Source organism: Tauraco erythrolophus, chromosome 14 (genome assembly GCF_009769465.1).
Source record: "Tauraco erythrolophus isolate bTauEry1 chromosome 14, bTauEry1.pri, whole genome shotgun sequence".
NCBI classification, from domain to species: Eukaryota; Metazoa; Chordata; class Aves; order Musophagiformes; family Musophagidae; genus Tauraco; species Tauraco erythrolophus.
In genome coordinates, this window is record NC_141478.1 from 19,774,945 (window position 1) to 19,792,753 (window position 17,809).

Genomic DNA, 17,809 nt, shown 5'->3' on the forward strand with positions numbered 1-17,809 from the left:
ACTGATTGTGGAATGGCCCTGTTGCATGACCTGAGTAACTCCAGGCGATATTCCATAGATGTGCCCTGAGAAGCAGGAACTAAAACAATAATTTAACTTCTGCTTGAAACTGATTCAGATTTAACTCACCAAACAGTGTCTTGATTATATGCCAGTCCCTGCAAAACATCACTCTGCTCTAATGATGAGAGAAGGTATTCAGCTCTTTGCTGAAGGCATTTCTGACGGACAGTCATCATCCCAGATTCCACAGCTATGATGCCATCGTGTTCTGCTGACAACACAAATACACTATTCCTCCTCTCGCCCATTATTTTTCAATTTTCTTCAAGATGTCTTTGGCCCTGAAAGCTTAACTTCTTTTTAGTGAAAGCTGGAGCTGAGTGCACAAAGGTCGGAGTCTGAGAGCTTGGCATGCGTGTCGAACTTCCCTTTGTGCCAATGAACAGATTAAACAGAAGTACAAAACTTCTGAATTCCCAGTGAACCTGAATGTATCAGCCAGAATACATACATAGTGAGTCTTTTAAAAAAAATATGAAAACCAGCTTCCTGTTGCTTGCCTGGCCACAGCTTGGGGAGGAGGAGGATTTTCTGCTACATTATCAATTTTCCGCAATAAACATTTAACTTTAAACTCTCAAACAGGAAAGACAGAATAAATAGCCGAAATGCTTTAAATTAGCCAAAACACACACAAGTATTTCAGTTCATGGAAACTTGTACCTTTTCCATCAGAGGAAAAGGAAACATTTATGAATTGCAATAAAATATTAGTGATGTGAAGAGCAGTAACTACTACCAATGTGGATCAGAGAAATAAGATACTCTCCAAAGTGACACGGAGGGAGTGGTGTATCAGGACAAGTACAAAATAAGCTTCATAACAATACCGACGCCTCTAAAACTGATTACGATGCACCAAAATGGAAGTGTGTAGAGGGTGTAATCAGGAGGAAACGTCACCACAGAAACATTGCCCAGGCATGCAGGAATGGAAAGTCAAAACTCAGTTGGAACTGAAATTGGTGAGTAATGTGAAGAGCCACAAGAAGGGCTTCTACAGGCACATCGACAGCCAAAAGGAGAACAAGGGACATCATGGGCAACTTACTGATGTAGGACACAAAAAGGACTCATGTACTCTATGCCTTCCTCACCTTGGTCTTAAGATAAGGCTTCCTGGGTTTCTGTCTAGTGGCAGATGATGTCGTTTACCTTTAGTAAGGTCTCCCCCAGCATTCCTGGAAGGCTTGGACCAGATGGAATTGGAGTAACAGGTGGATAAAAAAATTGGCAGGATAATTAGTCTTTGAGAGCAGTGGTCAACATTTCTAAGTCTAACTAGCAGTCAATTACAAGTGACATTCTTCAGCAGTTAGTCCTGAGAACGATACTGTTTAATGACTGCATTATTGTGTTGGACAACAGAATGCACCCTCACCAGCTCCAAAGATGACACCAAACTCAGGGAATTGGCCAACATGCCAAAAGGCAGGACTACCACTCAGGTGGACCTCAGCAAACTGGAGGAATGGGCTGACATAAACCTCAAAGCTGGACGAGGGTGAATGGTAAGTCTTGCACTTGGTGTAGGACAACCCCACGCAGCAGCATGGACTGGATGCCAGCTGCCTCAGCAGAAAAGCCCCTGCAGTTTCTCGTGGACAGGTTGAGTGCGAGTCAGTGGTATCTCCTGGTGCAGATAAAAGCTAACTACATCGCAGGCTTCACCAGTAAGATAACAGTCAGCAGATCAAGGAAAGTAATTATTTCCCCCTCCTCAGTACTCCTGAGGGTGCGCCTGAAGCAGTGTACAGTTTTGAAAGCCCCAGTGCAAGAGAGAGATCCTGACAAATTGAAGCAAGTCCAAAAAAGAAACTCCCGGATAGTCAGGGGCCTGGAGTGTACCGTGTATGAGAAACCCATAAAGGAGCTGGGTTCTTCCATCTGGAGATGAGAAGACAAAGAATGAACCTAACCTCAGCCGGCCACAGACTGAAGGTGGGGTGCTATAAAGAAGACAGATTCTTCTCACAGGCACACAGCAGAAGAATAAGAGGCAAAGGACATGAGCTGCAACAAGGAAAATTCTTGCTAGAGAACAATAATTTCACGATGCAGGTGACTCAGCCTAAGAAGAGGGACTGAGAGGCTGTGGAATCTCCATCCTTGGAGGTTTTCAAAACTCAGCTGAAATGAGCCCTCCTATAAGCAGAAAGCTGGACTAGTTGTCCTCCAGTGGTCTTTTCCAATATAATCATTTTGCAATTCCATCAGTATAAAACAAGCACGAATGAGTTCTCTTTTAACTTTACACTGGTTTTAAGCCAATATAATGCTTGTTGCCAACAGTAAGGTTACTCTGGTTTTACATATGCGTTAGAAAAAAACAAAATCTGGCCTGATTCTGCAGGAATGAGCTTCTATACATCGGTGGAAAAGAATGGGGAAAAAATTCCAGAACAATCCAGGGTCCTCATTAGGCAAACTTACTCCTGAGGTTGCAGAACATATCGATTATAAAATGAGAAAGATGGTTCTGCACAACTAGAAAACACCAGAATCTCCTTCTTTTCTCTTGATATACGAAGCAGACCCACCACAACTACACACTGAGCTCCCTTCTCCCAAAATATTTTTGGGAGAAGTTTTTGACGTTCAGTCCTCACTTCACCTCTCAGCACCTGCATAGTTGTGTGATGTTTCCAAGTCAAACACTGCTTCTCATTTAAATGGATAACAAGTAGTGCCACAGATTCCCAAAGTCAAATAAAAGACAAAGGCTAACTTAAATTGTAAGCTCCTGATTCATCAACTTAGAAACATACCTAAACTCAAATAAAGGAATTGCTTAATTAAAATGGATGAGGTGTGACGTGTGTTTGCAGGAAAACTACAGTGGAACAGCTGGAACGGCTTCTATCCTTAGCTGGTCATCTCACCTTTCTTCCAGAGGCTGTGGTCACCGCTGCAGGAGTGGCTGAATGGCATGTGCATTCCTTCCGCAGCACTCTGGTTTACAACCCAGCACATTACTCTAAACTGCAGCCAGCAGCAACCTCTGGGAGAAAAGCAGGGTAGATAGCTGACAGCAGTACTCAGCGTCCCAGATAAATTTTTAGAAAAATAGGTCAGAGCCTTCACGAGCACACAAGCAAGTACTCTGCAGAATGGCAGCCTCAGTAACAACCTACATATACAATGTGTGTCTCAAAGAGTTAAAAAAAGTGACCTGAAAATTTGAAAACAGAAGTTAGTTATCACCTTTATCTATCCAAATTTATTTCCTGCTTACTGGAAAAACAGAAAGCAAATGGCTAGCAGTTCAATTCTCGGAAAGAAACCGATTGTGTATCAAAGAATTACCTTTTTTAAAACAAATATATACACATACGAGTATATATTTATACATATGTATAAAGCCTGCATGTGAGATTCCTACATAGATCTGTCATTTCTTCAAAATCCACTTGGCAGTCAGTGCTTCGATTGTCTCATAGAACAAATATTCCCTGTTTAAATGAGCAAATTTAGATACCAGCAGCAGCTTCACCAAGGCAACAGGGAGCTCCCTCAGGGCTGCAAACCTTCCAAAGAACCTTGGAAAGTTCTGCTAGTAAACCTCCTCTAGGCCACATGGTAGCACAACTAGCTTAATTCACCACTGAAATCAGTTTACAATAGCAGTAGTATGCATATGCTACAACACAACACAAACTGACCAAACTATAGATATTCCTTTACAACCTCCAGTTACTACACAGCATGGCAAATCCTCAAGAGTTGACAGCTGGTAAGCAGGCTGTGATGCCAAAGGTAACACAAGAATTGGTATGATTTCCCACGGGATCAGGCTATTTTTCACTTTTATCTAACAATGATCTCGAATACAGATAAAAACTGGAAGAAACTACTGAATTCATGCAAATTCACAGAAAGCTCCTGAAAATGTTTCAGTTGCCCTGATTCGTTTCAGTTTAATTTTTTTGTTGGCTCCCTCTCCATATCCCAGCCTTGAAAAATTGTCAGTCATAGCTTGCTAGAATAGACATAAAAATTACTTTAAAAAAATTGTAAAAAGAGCTCAGATTTCCAAGGATCATCTTTCACATGCTCACCTGTTGGCTCTATGGCTTCATCTTGCATCTCCTCCAAACGAGGCGGCGAATCTCTGCAGACCGTCCATGCATCTGTAAAGGTTCTAAAACAAAATACACCTATTAAAAAGCTATCCAGGACTGCTACTGGGATCCAGTATAATCAACATACAATATATCCAAGGGAAAACAAAAGCGCAGCTTGCAAGCACTCAGAAATATAAATAGGAGAAAACAGAAAGCTCAGAGGACCAAAGAACGTTTTGCCTCTTTGTTGCAAACTCTACTACAATCAGGTTAAACAGGGAAATGCCTTCACTCTAAGGATGACATTCTTATTTCATACAGTGGACTGTTGGCTTCAAGATCATGGAATATACCAGACAGAGACACGAATTTTGAATCTCGACAGAGAGGCCATGAACTGTGCAAGCATAAAGAATGAATTATCAGTCTTAACCTTGATCATACTGCCACTGCACTAATATCACAATACCTTGTAAACTGTCACTGTTGAAACCTGTTGAAGCTCTGAGGTTAGGGGTTTTTTGTTGTTGCTTGTTTGTTTTTAAGGCTAGGAAAAGAAGGAGATTTAGTTCCTAACAATAAAGAAACAAACTATCATTATCACATGGAAAAACCAAACTTTTTTTGACTTAAATTAACCAGACTAAGTTTAAAGCACAGATAATACAAACTCAAAACCAGAAAGTCTGTAAAGTAACGACTCCAAAGGATTATATCAGCGAAAAATCTAAACAATAACTAAGCATTTAGAAATGACTGACCGCATAAAGCAGTCAGTTAACAGAACAAGGGGTGGGAACCAGCAGCCTTCAGAGCCCAAGAACAAGCTTGGACTACCTCCATTCCATCTCAACAGATGAGTCCTGAGGGAAGCTCAGGAAGTCCTTCCCCTCCGCAGTGTAATAAATTAACTCAAAATGTAGAAAAAGAAAGTCCAAAGAATGCGCTTCTCCACATTCAAATAAATAATGAACAACTTCAAAAGCAGGTTTTTACACAGCAGTGTCAGGCAGCAAACGGCAGGACCCAACACTACGTCAGACATTATTCCCTATATATTAACAACTACGTTTTGTAGAATACGTGGGACATGCCTAGAATTTATTGTTATTCACAATAAAAAAATCATACTTTAAAAAAGCCTTATCTAAGCTGGATCCCTTTTACAAGAATTTAGCAGATTTTGTAATTCTTCACCAATCAGAAGTGTCACAGTTCTTTTCCTCTCTTGTTACTACTACGCTGTGGATCTCCGTGTCTCAGAGCAGAAGTACAGGTTGCGAAAGCAGCCAAAGGAAAATGAGGAGTCATCACTAACCTCATCTGCAACGTTATTTCCTCTCTTGTTAATGGCATAATGGGACAAAATGTGAAAGGGCTTGTCTGATAAGCAGAGAGTTAGGCTCTGAAAATACTCACTGGCTTGGTGAAAGCAGAACGTGATGAGAAACTGAGTAATTTAAATATAGAAGGGGATTATACTGCATTTTGAAAGGTAAGCCTGTGTTTGATACGTAGGAAAACGGTGACTTAATGAAGTGGGATTGCAATGACAGAATGACAAATCAGGAAGACGCATTTGGGGGAAAAAAAAAACCAAACCAAAACACCAAAACATCTGAAATAATTTGAAAACAAGCGCTTGTCTGCCATCTCAAAACACATAATAGTTCTTGAAATTTTTCCTATTTTAAAGAAAACTACATTTGATGTTTAGAAATCTTGTGCAACATTTTCCTTTAAACATCTTTTGAATACGAAAGCTTTTTACATTTGTATTATTTTACAAAACAAATAAAGTCTGAGTCAAAAGATAGCTGAATGTTACCCTTGCGGAAATGAATAGCAAAAAAAGCCCTCAGAAGAAAACAGCTCTGATTACGAAATATATCAGAAGAGCCTCCTGTGAAGCTACTCATAACTTTTAATAATCATCGTTAATGACTTTTCCCAGATAACAATCTCTTCAGTTTGCTTTATTCTCATCTGACTGTTACAGGATACTGGTTCATATCATGTTCCCTTAAGAGAAAAATAATCAACCAACAAGTCTGAACTTGTGGATTTGCTCTGTTAATTGTTCAATATGCCAAAGTGGTATGAGGAGCTCTATGCTTTTAATATCTTTAGGAATGTTAAAGTCAGTAACACTGAGTGCAAAGTAGTTGCCACCTGCCTCTACGGACTAAGTAGTCAATTTGAGAGTTGTGGGGTTTTTTTCCCCTGGAAGTAAAATTAAGAAATTTTCTCTTCCATCAACAATTTATGTGTATATACAGAACCAGCCCTTCTGAGTGAATACATTTCTAATGTTGTTACTTTTAGCTTTTGTTAAGAGTTATTCCTTTAAAAATTAAGTAAAGATCCAAGAACGGTTATACTACCTGAAATTGTTCAAGTAAGACTGAATCGAGTAGAATTCAGTGGGACTGCTTGACCAAGAGCTTACAGAGTGTACTGCAGCAAGGAGAAAACACATGGCAGAACTATGGTTTGGTAGTGAGATGCCCCAGTAACACCAAAATGCTTTCAAAATCTGGACTTTTGCTGCTAAATTTGTTATCAAGGCTGAGGTTCTGCATAAATTATTTAATGTTATTAGTGCAGGGACAGCACGTTCCAAAATCCAACTACCAGTTTAAAAGGGGATTTTCTACATCTAGCTTTTGCTTTAAAAAATAATAATAAAAGAAAGGTTTATGATTCCAAAAGTAATCCATAAAAACTTCTACAAAGCAGACACAGAGGATATGACAGTAGAGGTCATTTTAGCAAGCCAAGTAGAACAAACTGAGTTTATGTTACACAACATTGACCAGCTAGAACTAAAAACATGCTTCTGTGTAGCTCCATTAGCAGGAGCATTTTTTGAATTACAGTATTTCCTGAGGTAATTTAGGATTTAAGGTACCATTCTATCAAACAAGATCTTGCCTACTGCTTGAATTCCATGCACACATGCTCCCCCTTCACCTGAGACGAAGGCACAGCACGCTCAGGCCGACCGGCTTATCCAGAGGTCTGGGGCAAATCCTGAAGTAGCACAACTCACTCGCAGCTACCACCACTACTCTGGGCCAACTAGGTGTTACTCACACTGTAGCTCTTCTCACGCATCAGGCCAACCTAAAAAGCAGGAATTTGAACATTCTCTGTATTGGATTGATTAACAAAGGGAAAGTTTCATTTCCTTCTTTGTTTCCAAGATTGTAACAGCTCTAGTGAGTTTCACCTTTGTTGAGCAGTGCCAGTAAGGCATGTGCAACTGATACTATAATGGTAAAATAATGGCTGTTGTAACTGACAGTCCTTACCACTGGTGATGATTCACCAGATGCAAAGCATCCCATCGGAATTTGCTGGCACAGCAATTACTTTTTTTAAGTATATTACATGGAACCCAATGAATACAGTACCATTTCTTATCGTCACTGCAGAAGCTAAATGTAAGAGCTAAATCTCTGCACTTTTACCATTATGAAACAGCAGTGCTCTGTGCTGAACATTATACTCCAGAAAAACGGTTTTTGCTGTTACCATAATGACACCGAGTGTCTCATTAACGGCACCACTTACTGTGACGCTAATCTCAATATTTTAAAGAGACTTTGGAATCAGCCTTTGCCTTCCATAGGCTCTAGGTTGCCTTCTCTGGTAATTAGAATTTCTGCTTACATCTCATATCCTGGGACAAATACAGCCACCTATTTGCTGTCCTCTAAATTCTCCCTATATTGTACTGCATGTGTGGGCTCACCATATAGTGAAAATATATTTATTAATGAATTTTACTCTGATTTAATGTATGAGAAATATTCACTGCTGAAGATACTGCGTTGATATAATATCAGATAAGTTGAGATCAATGTGATGCCTAATTTTAGAAGAACAACATATTGAAGGTGTGAAGCTAAAGCTATGGTCAACCATGTTCCTTCAGTTCCTGTCTGCTTAACTTCCAAAGCTTTTTTTTTACAACCTATTGCAGGATTTTTGGTCTTTCTTTCCTTCACAATAAATTATCCTGCAGATTGTCTACAACAAAGAACACAGCCAATAATGAGGGAATGCTCAGCTAAAGCGTCTGCTGAGTGCATACGATTTCTCTGTCACTTACATGCTTTTTCCAAAAAGCAATCTGTTTAGCTTCTCCTGGGAATGCTCTCAGCACTACTTCCAGACTTCATGGCTCTCAGGAAGGCTCGCTTGCGTTTTGCCCACACTGCGATGATTCAGAGCGGTGCAGCTCCTTCATCTCCTTCACTGTTCCTCCGAGCGTATGGTTTACAAGCTCACCCATCAGGCTACATTCAAGCGGCAGTAAGCATGTTACTACGTATTTTTTACAACACAGTCTCCATCTTATAATGAAACTCCTTTCTCTGTTTGCCTCGCCCAAATAAATATTTTGTAATATGCAGCTCTATCTTAGGAAGCAAGGTGTGAAAATCTCCATTTGCACACATACTTTTTTCTCCGACACTTTTGTTTAATTTGCTGCCCTAACTATTATATATGAATCTTATTTAATACACAAAAAATAGGCTGAACTGGAAAATACACGTTTTTTCCAAGACAGAACTTCTTCATAAATTTTGTTTTAATCTTTCTCTGCTTGCTTCACCTGAGGATGACTTGGTGAATTTCATCTCTAAACTCCTCCAGCTTGGTTGTTTGATTATTGAAGCGATCCATAATAAATCAGGCAAAAAAAAATCCTTGTTCTAATCAGTGTGCATCTTTTGCTGCTTCATTCTTTGTGGCAAGTTTCCTAAATATCTATTTCTGTTCCAACAACGGGAAATTACACACACCACACCACACCCCCCCTCCTTGAGCTTTTGTTATATGTTCTCCAGGGCAACCCAGCTATATACATTCCACCCACCTTAATCTACATTAGAGCTGGTTTTGGTAGCATGTCTTAGGTCTACATCTGCACATTCCAAAGTACTCTTCATTGGGTGTCAGGCGTTTTCAACAGTTCACTAAGGCATTTGAATTCAAGACGGCATCATTAAGTAATTATCTGATAATTCTTTTGGCAGCAAAAAGTGACAGCTTAAATTACCTATGGGTACCTCTGAAAACTTTCATGATCCTGGCACTTTGCCTAGACCCTCAGAAACTAAGTATCTTCATCTGGATCCCATTCATGAGTAATCCTGTCTTGATTCCCCACGCATCTTGAAAGTGCTGCATCCAGTATTTTAAAACAGAGCTTTGGGGAGGGGTTGTAGGAGGGAGCACAAGACAGTAAATTTAGAATCACAGATCTGCCCTAGAGTTCTAGAAAAAGACAATAAGGTCACTCTGACTTAAGTCAACATAGCAACATACTGCCAAAGCTTTGATAGCTGAGCAGCTAAATAGAAATCTGTGACCAGCACATAAAAAGCCAAATAGCAAATAGTACATCTTCACACTCTGAGGAGCTGTGAATTGTTACCTAAGACATTTTGAAGATGTCTTCTCATTTTCTACAGCACAAGGGAAAAAAAAACAAAACACCACAGTAAAGAGACACAGTATTAGTTCTTCAGTTCTTTAAACCCTAATTTTGTATTACATGTAAGATTCTTTGCATATCAAGGACCAAAGTAAAGAGTCACAAGAGGTCCTCATGGTCCTTTACAAGGACATTGCTGTCTATTACAACAGGTTGTCTTATTTACTAATTACTCCTCTATTCAAATTAGGGCACTATTATAATACATTCCTTATTCATTCTATTTAAAATTTCCTTTTGTCCTCAAAAACCAGGTTAGGTTTAGGTTTTAATTGGTTTTCATGCTCTCACGAGACTTAAAAAGGGGGCCACAAACCAGCCAGATATGTTCTTACTCTTACAAAAAGGGCCAGCTGATTCGACAATGAGTTTGCTTTTCATAGTGCCCAAGAAACCAGTCTTTCTCAAGTTACTCGTATAACTTCCTCCCACACAAAGGGATATTTAAAAGCAGCACAAAAGCTTAAGAACAAAGTACTAAAGATAAAGTTAACAGCTGAGACCTATTTCACCATATGACACAGTCAGCATACACCTTCTAGTAAAGACTCTCTTCATGTGCAAAAAATAAAATGAATGTGGGTTTTTTTTGTTATGACTAAATAGCCTCAAAATCAGGCCATTTATTTTGTGAGCAGACCAGTCTTACTGATAGCTGAGAACTATGTGGGTGAATGGGAAGGAATGAACATGTATGCAGCTTTATTTTATTCCCCCTCGAAAAAGGCTCTATTCAGCAGTTGGAGCATACTACAACCCTGCGCTGACCTTGGTACAGATTTTCTGGCTCTGTTCTCCCCTGCACAGCAAAATCGCAGACCTAAAGCTGAAATCTTCCGGCAGCTGCCTCCGTATGGCTGTTTGCAGGGAGTACAGCAAAGGGAGGTCACACAGAACTCATTATTTCATCTCTTCCTCAGTTTTCAGATCACCCTGATTCAACTTCAGCCTTATAAAAGTTTTTTTTTTACTCTTTACATTTTGCTAGAATTTTATTTTGTCTATTTCTTTCTGCCTGGAATACTACTTCCAGCATACAAAGAAAAGCTATATAAAGTTTGCTACCTAGATTCAAACCACACCAGGCGGACAACGCTATTTAACAGGACAACATGCACCGGCTTCTTCAAAAAACTAAGTACGTACTTATGCCAAGGACTTTGAATGCATCAAAAGTATTTGGAGTTCTAGTCTCTGTGATATTCTTTCAACAGAAAAAGAAACCATATGCTAAACATCTTTTTATTGAATTCAAACAAAATACAGGAAACTGAAGCTTCCTGTTTGCAGTGGTTGCACATCACTATATGTTTTTTAATTCTTTTTTTTTTTTTTAATAAAGAAAATCTGGAAATTTTTTTTTGCTTAAGTATGTCACGTAGAAGCACGCACAGACTAAAATAGTATTAATAACTTAGAAAAATTCTAACTTTCATGAGTCAGTGTATACTTATACTAACCACAAGCCAAATACTGTTTTATGATCTTTGGACAGATTAAACAAACAAAAAAAAAAAGACAATTCTAGTATTAACTGCATTAGGACTCCAGAAGCAACAACAAATTCAAAAGCTTTCAAAGATTTATTGAACTTTTTTCTTTTCCAAAAACATTAAGTCTACAGTTTGCTCCTAATGATGCTTATCCAGGATTACAAAGCCCAGAACAGAATAAACTATTATGATAAAAATGTCCCCAACTAACAGTTTACCTGAAAGGGTCACACAAATCTTCCAAGTGACATAACATAAAAGTCATTACCTAAACAAATGTAAAGTTAGATTTAACTTAACAGAAAAGTAAGTATCTACCTGACACAATAGTTCAGTCTCTGGGAATGGATAATCAGTACTTAGCAATATTGACAAACTTACAATAATTAGAAGTTAAAATATTTCCTATGAGATGTGTTGTGCTAGTCTTAAAATAGGTATTTCCAAAAACTCTAGAGATGGGGAGCTTTCCCTAACAGAAGATACCATTTCAGTGATGGAATAAAAGGAAAAAAAGTATTTTTTTTTCCTTTTGTGCTACCTAGGACAGAAAGAAGACAGCAGCCAGTAGGGTTATCTTACATGTAAAAAAGTAATATAAGCCCTTAAAACAAGCTTCTAAAATTAAGCTCCCCACTCCTGTCTCTAAGATACGGCTTACCTGATAAAGTTCTGCTGCCTTTGATGAGAAGGCGATGCTCAACCAGGGCAAATTATCATCTAAGGATTATTCCCCCAAATTCAGAAGGGAAGAGAGACCTAGTTCCATAGCTGCAGCTAGGGTATTTTTGAAAGTCCCTTCAAAGTAGATTACATGCATTGTAATACGTGCAGAACAACCGGTACTGAACTTCTAGAGTCTTCAGTGCTGCTCTTACCATCAGAGACCACGAAGGGATGGTACAGGAGCACCGACTGGTATTTTTTTCTGCTATTTTCTGGTATTTGTGAATGCTGTTCATCTCACCACATGGTTGAAAAGCCATTAATCACTTAATATACTAAAGCCTAAGAGTCTAGTAGTTTACCAGCATTTTCACCAGCATTCCACGTTATTGCTAAGCTGTGAGGGGCTGAGCCACAGGAACTAAGCACACCTCTTGTTAGAACTGCTACACTCAAACTTCTAAACTTCTGCTGAGCCCATTTCCGGGGCTAAGAGTCTCTGTGCTATAAAATGAACACTATACAACTAGATATACGCAAATAGGATACAAGCAACATAGCCCATACCAAATGATGCGTTTAGCTTTAATGCCAAACCAGAAGTTAGCATAGGAGAATAAATCCATTTAGAATCTTCATTACAATTTTTACTCTTTCTAACCTCAAAAGATACACCTTATTCTGCATTAGATAGCAGAGACACCATTAGACAGACAAGGTTCTTGTAGATCAAGGTTCAGCAGCAGAAGACAAACTTAAATTGCGAAAAATTGGTAAAACAATTTGTTAAAATAAATACTCAAGGTACTTTACCCATTTTCGTGGCCTTCTGAAAAATTCACTGCATTTTCATCTTCTAATTTTTTCTTGAGAGTCTCTCCACTGTTAGGCATGCTGACAAACCCTCTAAAGCTGGTCACAAATATAGTTAAAAAACTGTGCAGGTCAGGCATAAATAAGCTACTTGGACAACTGAAGAAACCAACAGTAACTTGTTATTTGTTAAAAAAAACAACACGTAACACAAGAGGAGGAGACTACAGCTACAAAAGCTATTTCTTTCTGATTTTAACATGCTTGAAAGGTCGCAGTGTCTGTGAGCTGCTTACTGTTAAACTTTCCTTTTAATTCAGTTTTCTTTAATAATCCATGAGAAGAATTTTAATGAGTCTACAATGCTTTAAGATGCAAATCTTTTCTTGTGCTGAGACTTCCAACAAATTCGTTCACAGAAGTTAAATCAATTCTAATGTTATTGACTCTAATTTCAAAAACGAACATTCAATGAAGTTATTTTCTTAAAGAAAACACAGATTAATTACATTAGGAAATGCCTTCAAGTCAATTATACCTATGAAACCCTGTATTCCAACAGCCAAGCACCTCCTCCAGCATCACAACTACACCAGCACTTCACTGACTTCACCAAGCCAGGCCTATCACATACTGTAGAAGTTCCTACACATGACTAAACAAATTACTTCCCAGGATGTAAGAAAGCCTAGTTTAGCTACTTAGGCTACTTCTATACTAGTAAATAAAAAAAGATCCAGGGAATGGCTCAAGCCACCCACAGTGAGCACCTCCCTGGAATGGTTTTGGTCTGTGCAAACTGGCATTTCCCTACACCAAGGGATAAATCAGGCCGGGGCTGTTACTGGGAGATGATGTTAATGACTATCCTGTCTGGAGGAGGAAGAGGAGGATGCAAGCTGTGCTACGCCATTTGCCTTCAGAGCCAGAGAACACAATCCAGAATGTTTTATTTAGTGGTACAAAGACAGCCATAGCGATTAGGAAAATGTAAGACTAGTAAGCATCTAACTTTCTAGAAAGATGTGGATTTTATTCCAGAGTATCTTGTACCATATCCAGATGCCTAATTGTAGATAATGCAATTCGAAATGAAAGGAAAAGAAAGCAAGCTTTGCAGTGGGACTCTGTCTTTCTCACACTAGAAACTTGCTTTGAAAATATCCAAACACAGAACAGAGTATATTTCAATGGTAAAAACATGTCATCCTACACAGCCAAAATTCATTTTTATCAGGATTGATTTAGTTCCTTCATTTTGGGATAACGTTCCAAATTCTGACTTTGTTCCAATGATTCTCTTCAGAAAGCCACTGGGTATCCTCCATGGGCTTGCTCTTCCATGTGCTTGCAACTAGCCTTCCAGAAACATCATAAAGAAAAAACAGCATTAAACTCTGCTGCAAGAAATCTCAATGCCGTTTTCTTCTTCTAGTCATCTAAAACGTTTTACATGCCATGTTATATGAGGGAATTCAATTAGACAACCACTGATTACCTTGCTTGGGTTGCATCTTGGGCGCTGAGCAACTAGGCAACAGGCTGGTCTCATGGAAGAAAAATGGCTGTTAGTTCCCTAAACATTTTGTTCAGCAAATGAACAAAAACCCTCACATGTACATCTTCTTCTCACATATACATACCCTCTTCTATACCTACTAGGTTTAGAAAGGATTTTTTGATGGTGTTTTTCATATAGTCTTCCTTAAACTAACTGATGGTTAGAAAATTATTTTGAAGCAATACAAGGATTCTCTGATACTAAATCACTCTCCTGGTAACAAAAGTGGCTGCAGGGCAGCCAGGCTATGAAGCCAGGGGAATTTATCAGGAGGGATTGGTGGAGAAGAGTTGCTTTTGGACTGTGTGTTGTTGGACTGTAAGAGAAAACTCACATGATTGTACTACACTGTAAGTTTCCTGCAATTGTCAGATAGTCTTGTCGTATTAGCAATAGACTTACGAACACCATGCTGTAACAGTTCTTCAAAGAATTTGCCTTTGTAGTTCTGGTACAAAATTTCTAGGTACTCTTTGAGTTACAAGTACTGAATCCTAAAATATGAGGCTAGCGACTTACGTAGAGTTCAGGAAAGAAGGATCTTCAGCTTCAAGTGATTTTTACACGCCGCAGTTTACAGGATGCTATGGTCCTTTACTTTTATGCCTATATCTACCCGCCTGCAACTTGCACAAGACTGCGCTAGACTCAGACTGAATTTTTGCAGTGGGATGGGCTGCTTATTTCCAGCTACAGGTTAAGATTCCTGGGCGTTGACAGGCTTACAAAGCTATGAAGGAAATTAAGAGGCAAAGAAAGCTCATGTACTATTCACGCCCTTTGCTCTACAATTATGATCGGTATCTTTCAGGAATCAATGACATACTTAGAGTTGAAGAGACAGTCACTACAAACTTTCACTGTCACAAGATCCCAAACAGAAATATCACAGAGGTGAAAACAAAGCAGCGTTGTTACTAAGGTCAGTAACCAACAGAACTACAACGTGCTGATCGGCCTCAGCGTGGGTAGAGTGTACAGCACCCCTTCACGATTGGGACAGGATGTTTCGGGTTTAACTCACAACGCCACTATGGCAACATGAAACTGCCCAAACTTGTGTACTCCCTCATTTCTTTACTTGTAAGGCACGAACGTTTATGCTTCTCCATAAAACTTTTACTTATTCAAAAAGAATGGAGGATTATACTAATTCTGGATGCTCCTTGCTGTTCATCCCAATTAGTCTAAGCAGGTTGTTGGTACGTGTAACAAAACAACTCTGTGATTGGCACTTTTTTGAAAAAAAAAAAAAAAATCATCTAGCTGGTAACAGACATCTTTGTGTAAAACAATGCTTTTTGGTACAAGCATGACATTAAACTGATACTCCTATTGTTACACTGGACTTCTAGCACTGAGTCTAAAAACAATAAAAATCCACCTCACAACAACCACCAGCAAAACATCTAATTCCTTTACAGTTTCTATTTCAAAGGCTTTGTTATACTTATTTACAAAAGTGACACTGCTTCTACTCTTTTTTCATTATTTCAAATCAGTCCTCTTAAAGCCTGGCAGCTTTTTAGCTTGCTACTAATTGCAGCCCACTGTCTGCTATGCTCCTGAATGGCTGTTAACTGAATTTACTGGGATTATATACAGCTTCCACACAAGATACATTCATATATCTGGTGGGTTTTTTTTTTCAGTTTCTCATAGAATTAAATATGAATTTTGGCCTCTAAACCATTTTAGCTAAAATAAAAACATAATCAATTCCACAGTTACTCTTAAACGAGAGTAGGTTTCAGGGTTTAAGGAAAATTCGAAATCTAAGCATGTCTTCAAACATTACTGTGGCTATGCCTGCATTAAGTCCTAGTAAACAAATGAGTCTGAAAGTACACCTTAAAGATCAACAAATTTACGCTAGCTTGGGCCAAGGAGAAGATGCTGAAGGCAGATTCCATAATGAAAAGCCCCAGGCAAGCAACATCTTTATAAACTCTCACACACACTTTTTATATTAATTAATTTCTAATGAAAGAGTCCAGATTAGGAAAAGGACAAGTGTCACCCCTAGCTCTATCCCCCCAAACTTGCAGAACTGAAGAGAATTTATCTATACGCAAATCAGAATTTCTAGACAAAAACAGGTGAAGCACAGTCTATCCCACAAAACACTTTTTTTTCACTGACCATGCCACACCAACTGGAATTTCATTTTGCTTTTCTGAACCCCGCATTCTGCTTTCTAGAGAATTATTCCACAACATTATAGAGAAAAACACAGATTAGTTTACACAAAGCTTCTGGAGTCTGAGCACTAATAACAAAAACATCTTAGACTTATCTGTAACCACCAGTTTGGACTAATTAAGGAACAGAATAGTAAGGGAGGAAAAAAAGTAGCTGTGCATCCACATCTGGAGAAAGAGGCAGCTGTTTCTGAGGGACTGGAGAGGGGCAGAACATCCTGCCCGGTCAAAACAACAGTTGGCCTGAGGACAGGCACAGCTAGAAACAATGTTGCTGCTTCTTTCCGGGGAAAAGATTGTTTAGACTGAAAGTAAGAAGCTTGTATTTTCACATTTACCTGCAGGTGTTCGTCTGTCCAGTCATATTTGCAGTCGAATTTTCTACAGGCCCGAACCACCCAGAGATGCCCATCCTGTAACCAGTCATAACTGTACTACAAAAACAGGTCTTTTTCACTCCTCCTGCATTACCATAACTTGAAATTCATTGCTGCAGATTGCTGCACATTCTAATTAAAACTTCCCTCAGAAAAAACCCTCTAAAGATGCTTTTCACTCACCATACACTGTCCTAAAACAGCTCAAAACAAATGGCATCATTTACACTTCCTCGCAGATATGGATCCTTTTCTTTCCAACATGAGCAAAAAGATTTTCCTAACAGCTTGTTTCTGTACTAAACATCCTTTTCAGATATTCATTCTGGGGGAAAAAGTTCCAGTACCATTAAAGGTCCATACATGAAACTGTTATACTTTAAATAGCTTTTTTAAAGTATATTTTAAATAAGACTAAAAATTAATTTATATTTATTTATGAATATTTTAAATATTAATTTAAAATACTATTTAAAGGGTGTCTTCCTAACAGCTTTGTAGAAATCATGATACCTGTTCAGGTTTGGATGCTGAAAGAATCCAGGTCAACAGCAAGGAAAATCTGTTGTGATTCTGATTTCACCTTCCAGAGGGACTACTGAAGCCCTTTATGGAAATGTAGTGTGACTAAAAACAGACATAAGTTTCGAGCCCTCAGACTCCTGATCACTTTTTTTTTCAGGTGTTTGTAATGAAAGTTATTATTGGAACTCCTTCAAAAAAAATCAAGGGTGTTGCAAGAAACTGCAGCTGCAATTCAGCAGATTGTACTCTTACCTGTGTCTCTGGGATGCTGCTTCCAACAACAACAGCTTCACACTCGAGAAGGCATTATTAATGAGAGGTGGTAATTAATAGACAAAAGATGGAAATGCAAACAAGGAGATTCTATAAGTATTTCATGCAGCAGAGATTTAAAGATAAATGCACACTTCTTGTAGCATTGACAGACGCTGTATTCTCCCCAGGCCAGGCTGGAGGCAAGCGTTTTGACTCTTGTTTTGTGCTAACAGTGGGAATACCTGTTTCAGAACCCAAGGCAGAGTCCTCTGGTGCTTAAAT

General features: G+C 38.8%; 1 protein-coding gene across 2 annotated transcripts in view; it reads right to left on the reverse strand.

The window, feature by feature from the left end:
- Nucleotides 1-12,688, reverse strand: part of ACSBG1 (acyl-CoA synthetase bubblegum family member 1) — a 34,029-nt gene extending 21,341 nt beyond the window's left edge. Inside the window, exons 1-2 of one of the 2 annotated variants that reach the window (XM_086620166.1) lie at nt 12,609-12,688; nt 4,122-4,204 (exon numbers count right to left, since the gene is read on the reverse strand). In XM_086620166.1, the coding sequence (XP_086476292.1) occupies nt 4,122-4,204; nt 12,609-12,688 (163 nt within the window). Of the gene's footprint in view, nt 1-4,121; nt 4,205-12,608 lie in introns of those variants that run through there. The other variant, XM_086620168.1, reaches the window with a different exon arrangement.
- Nucleotides 12,689-17,809: the final 5,121 nt, after the last annotated feature.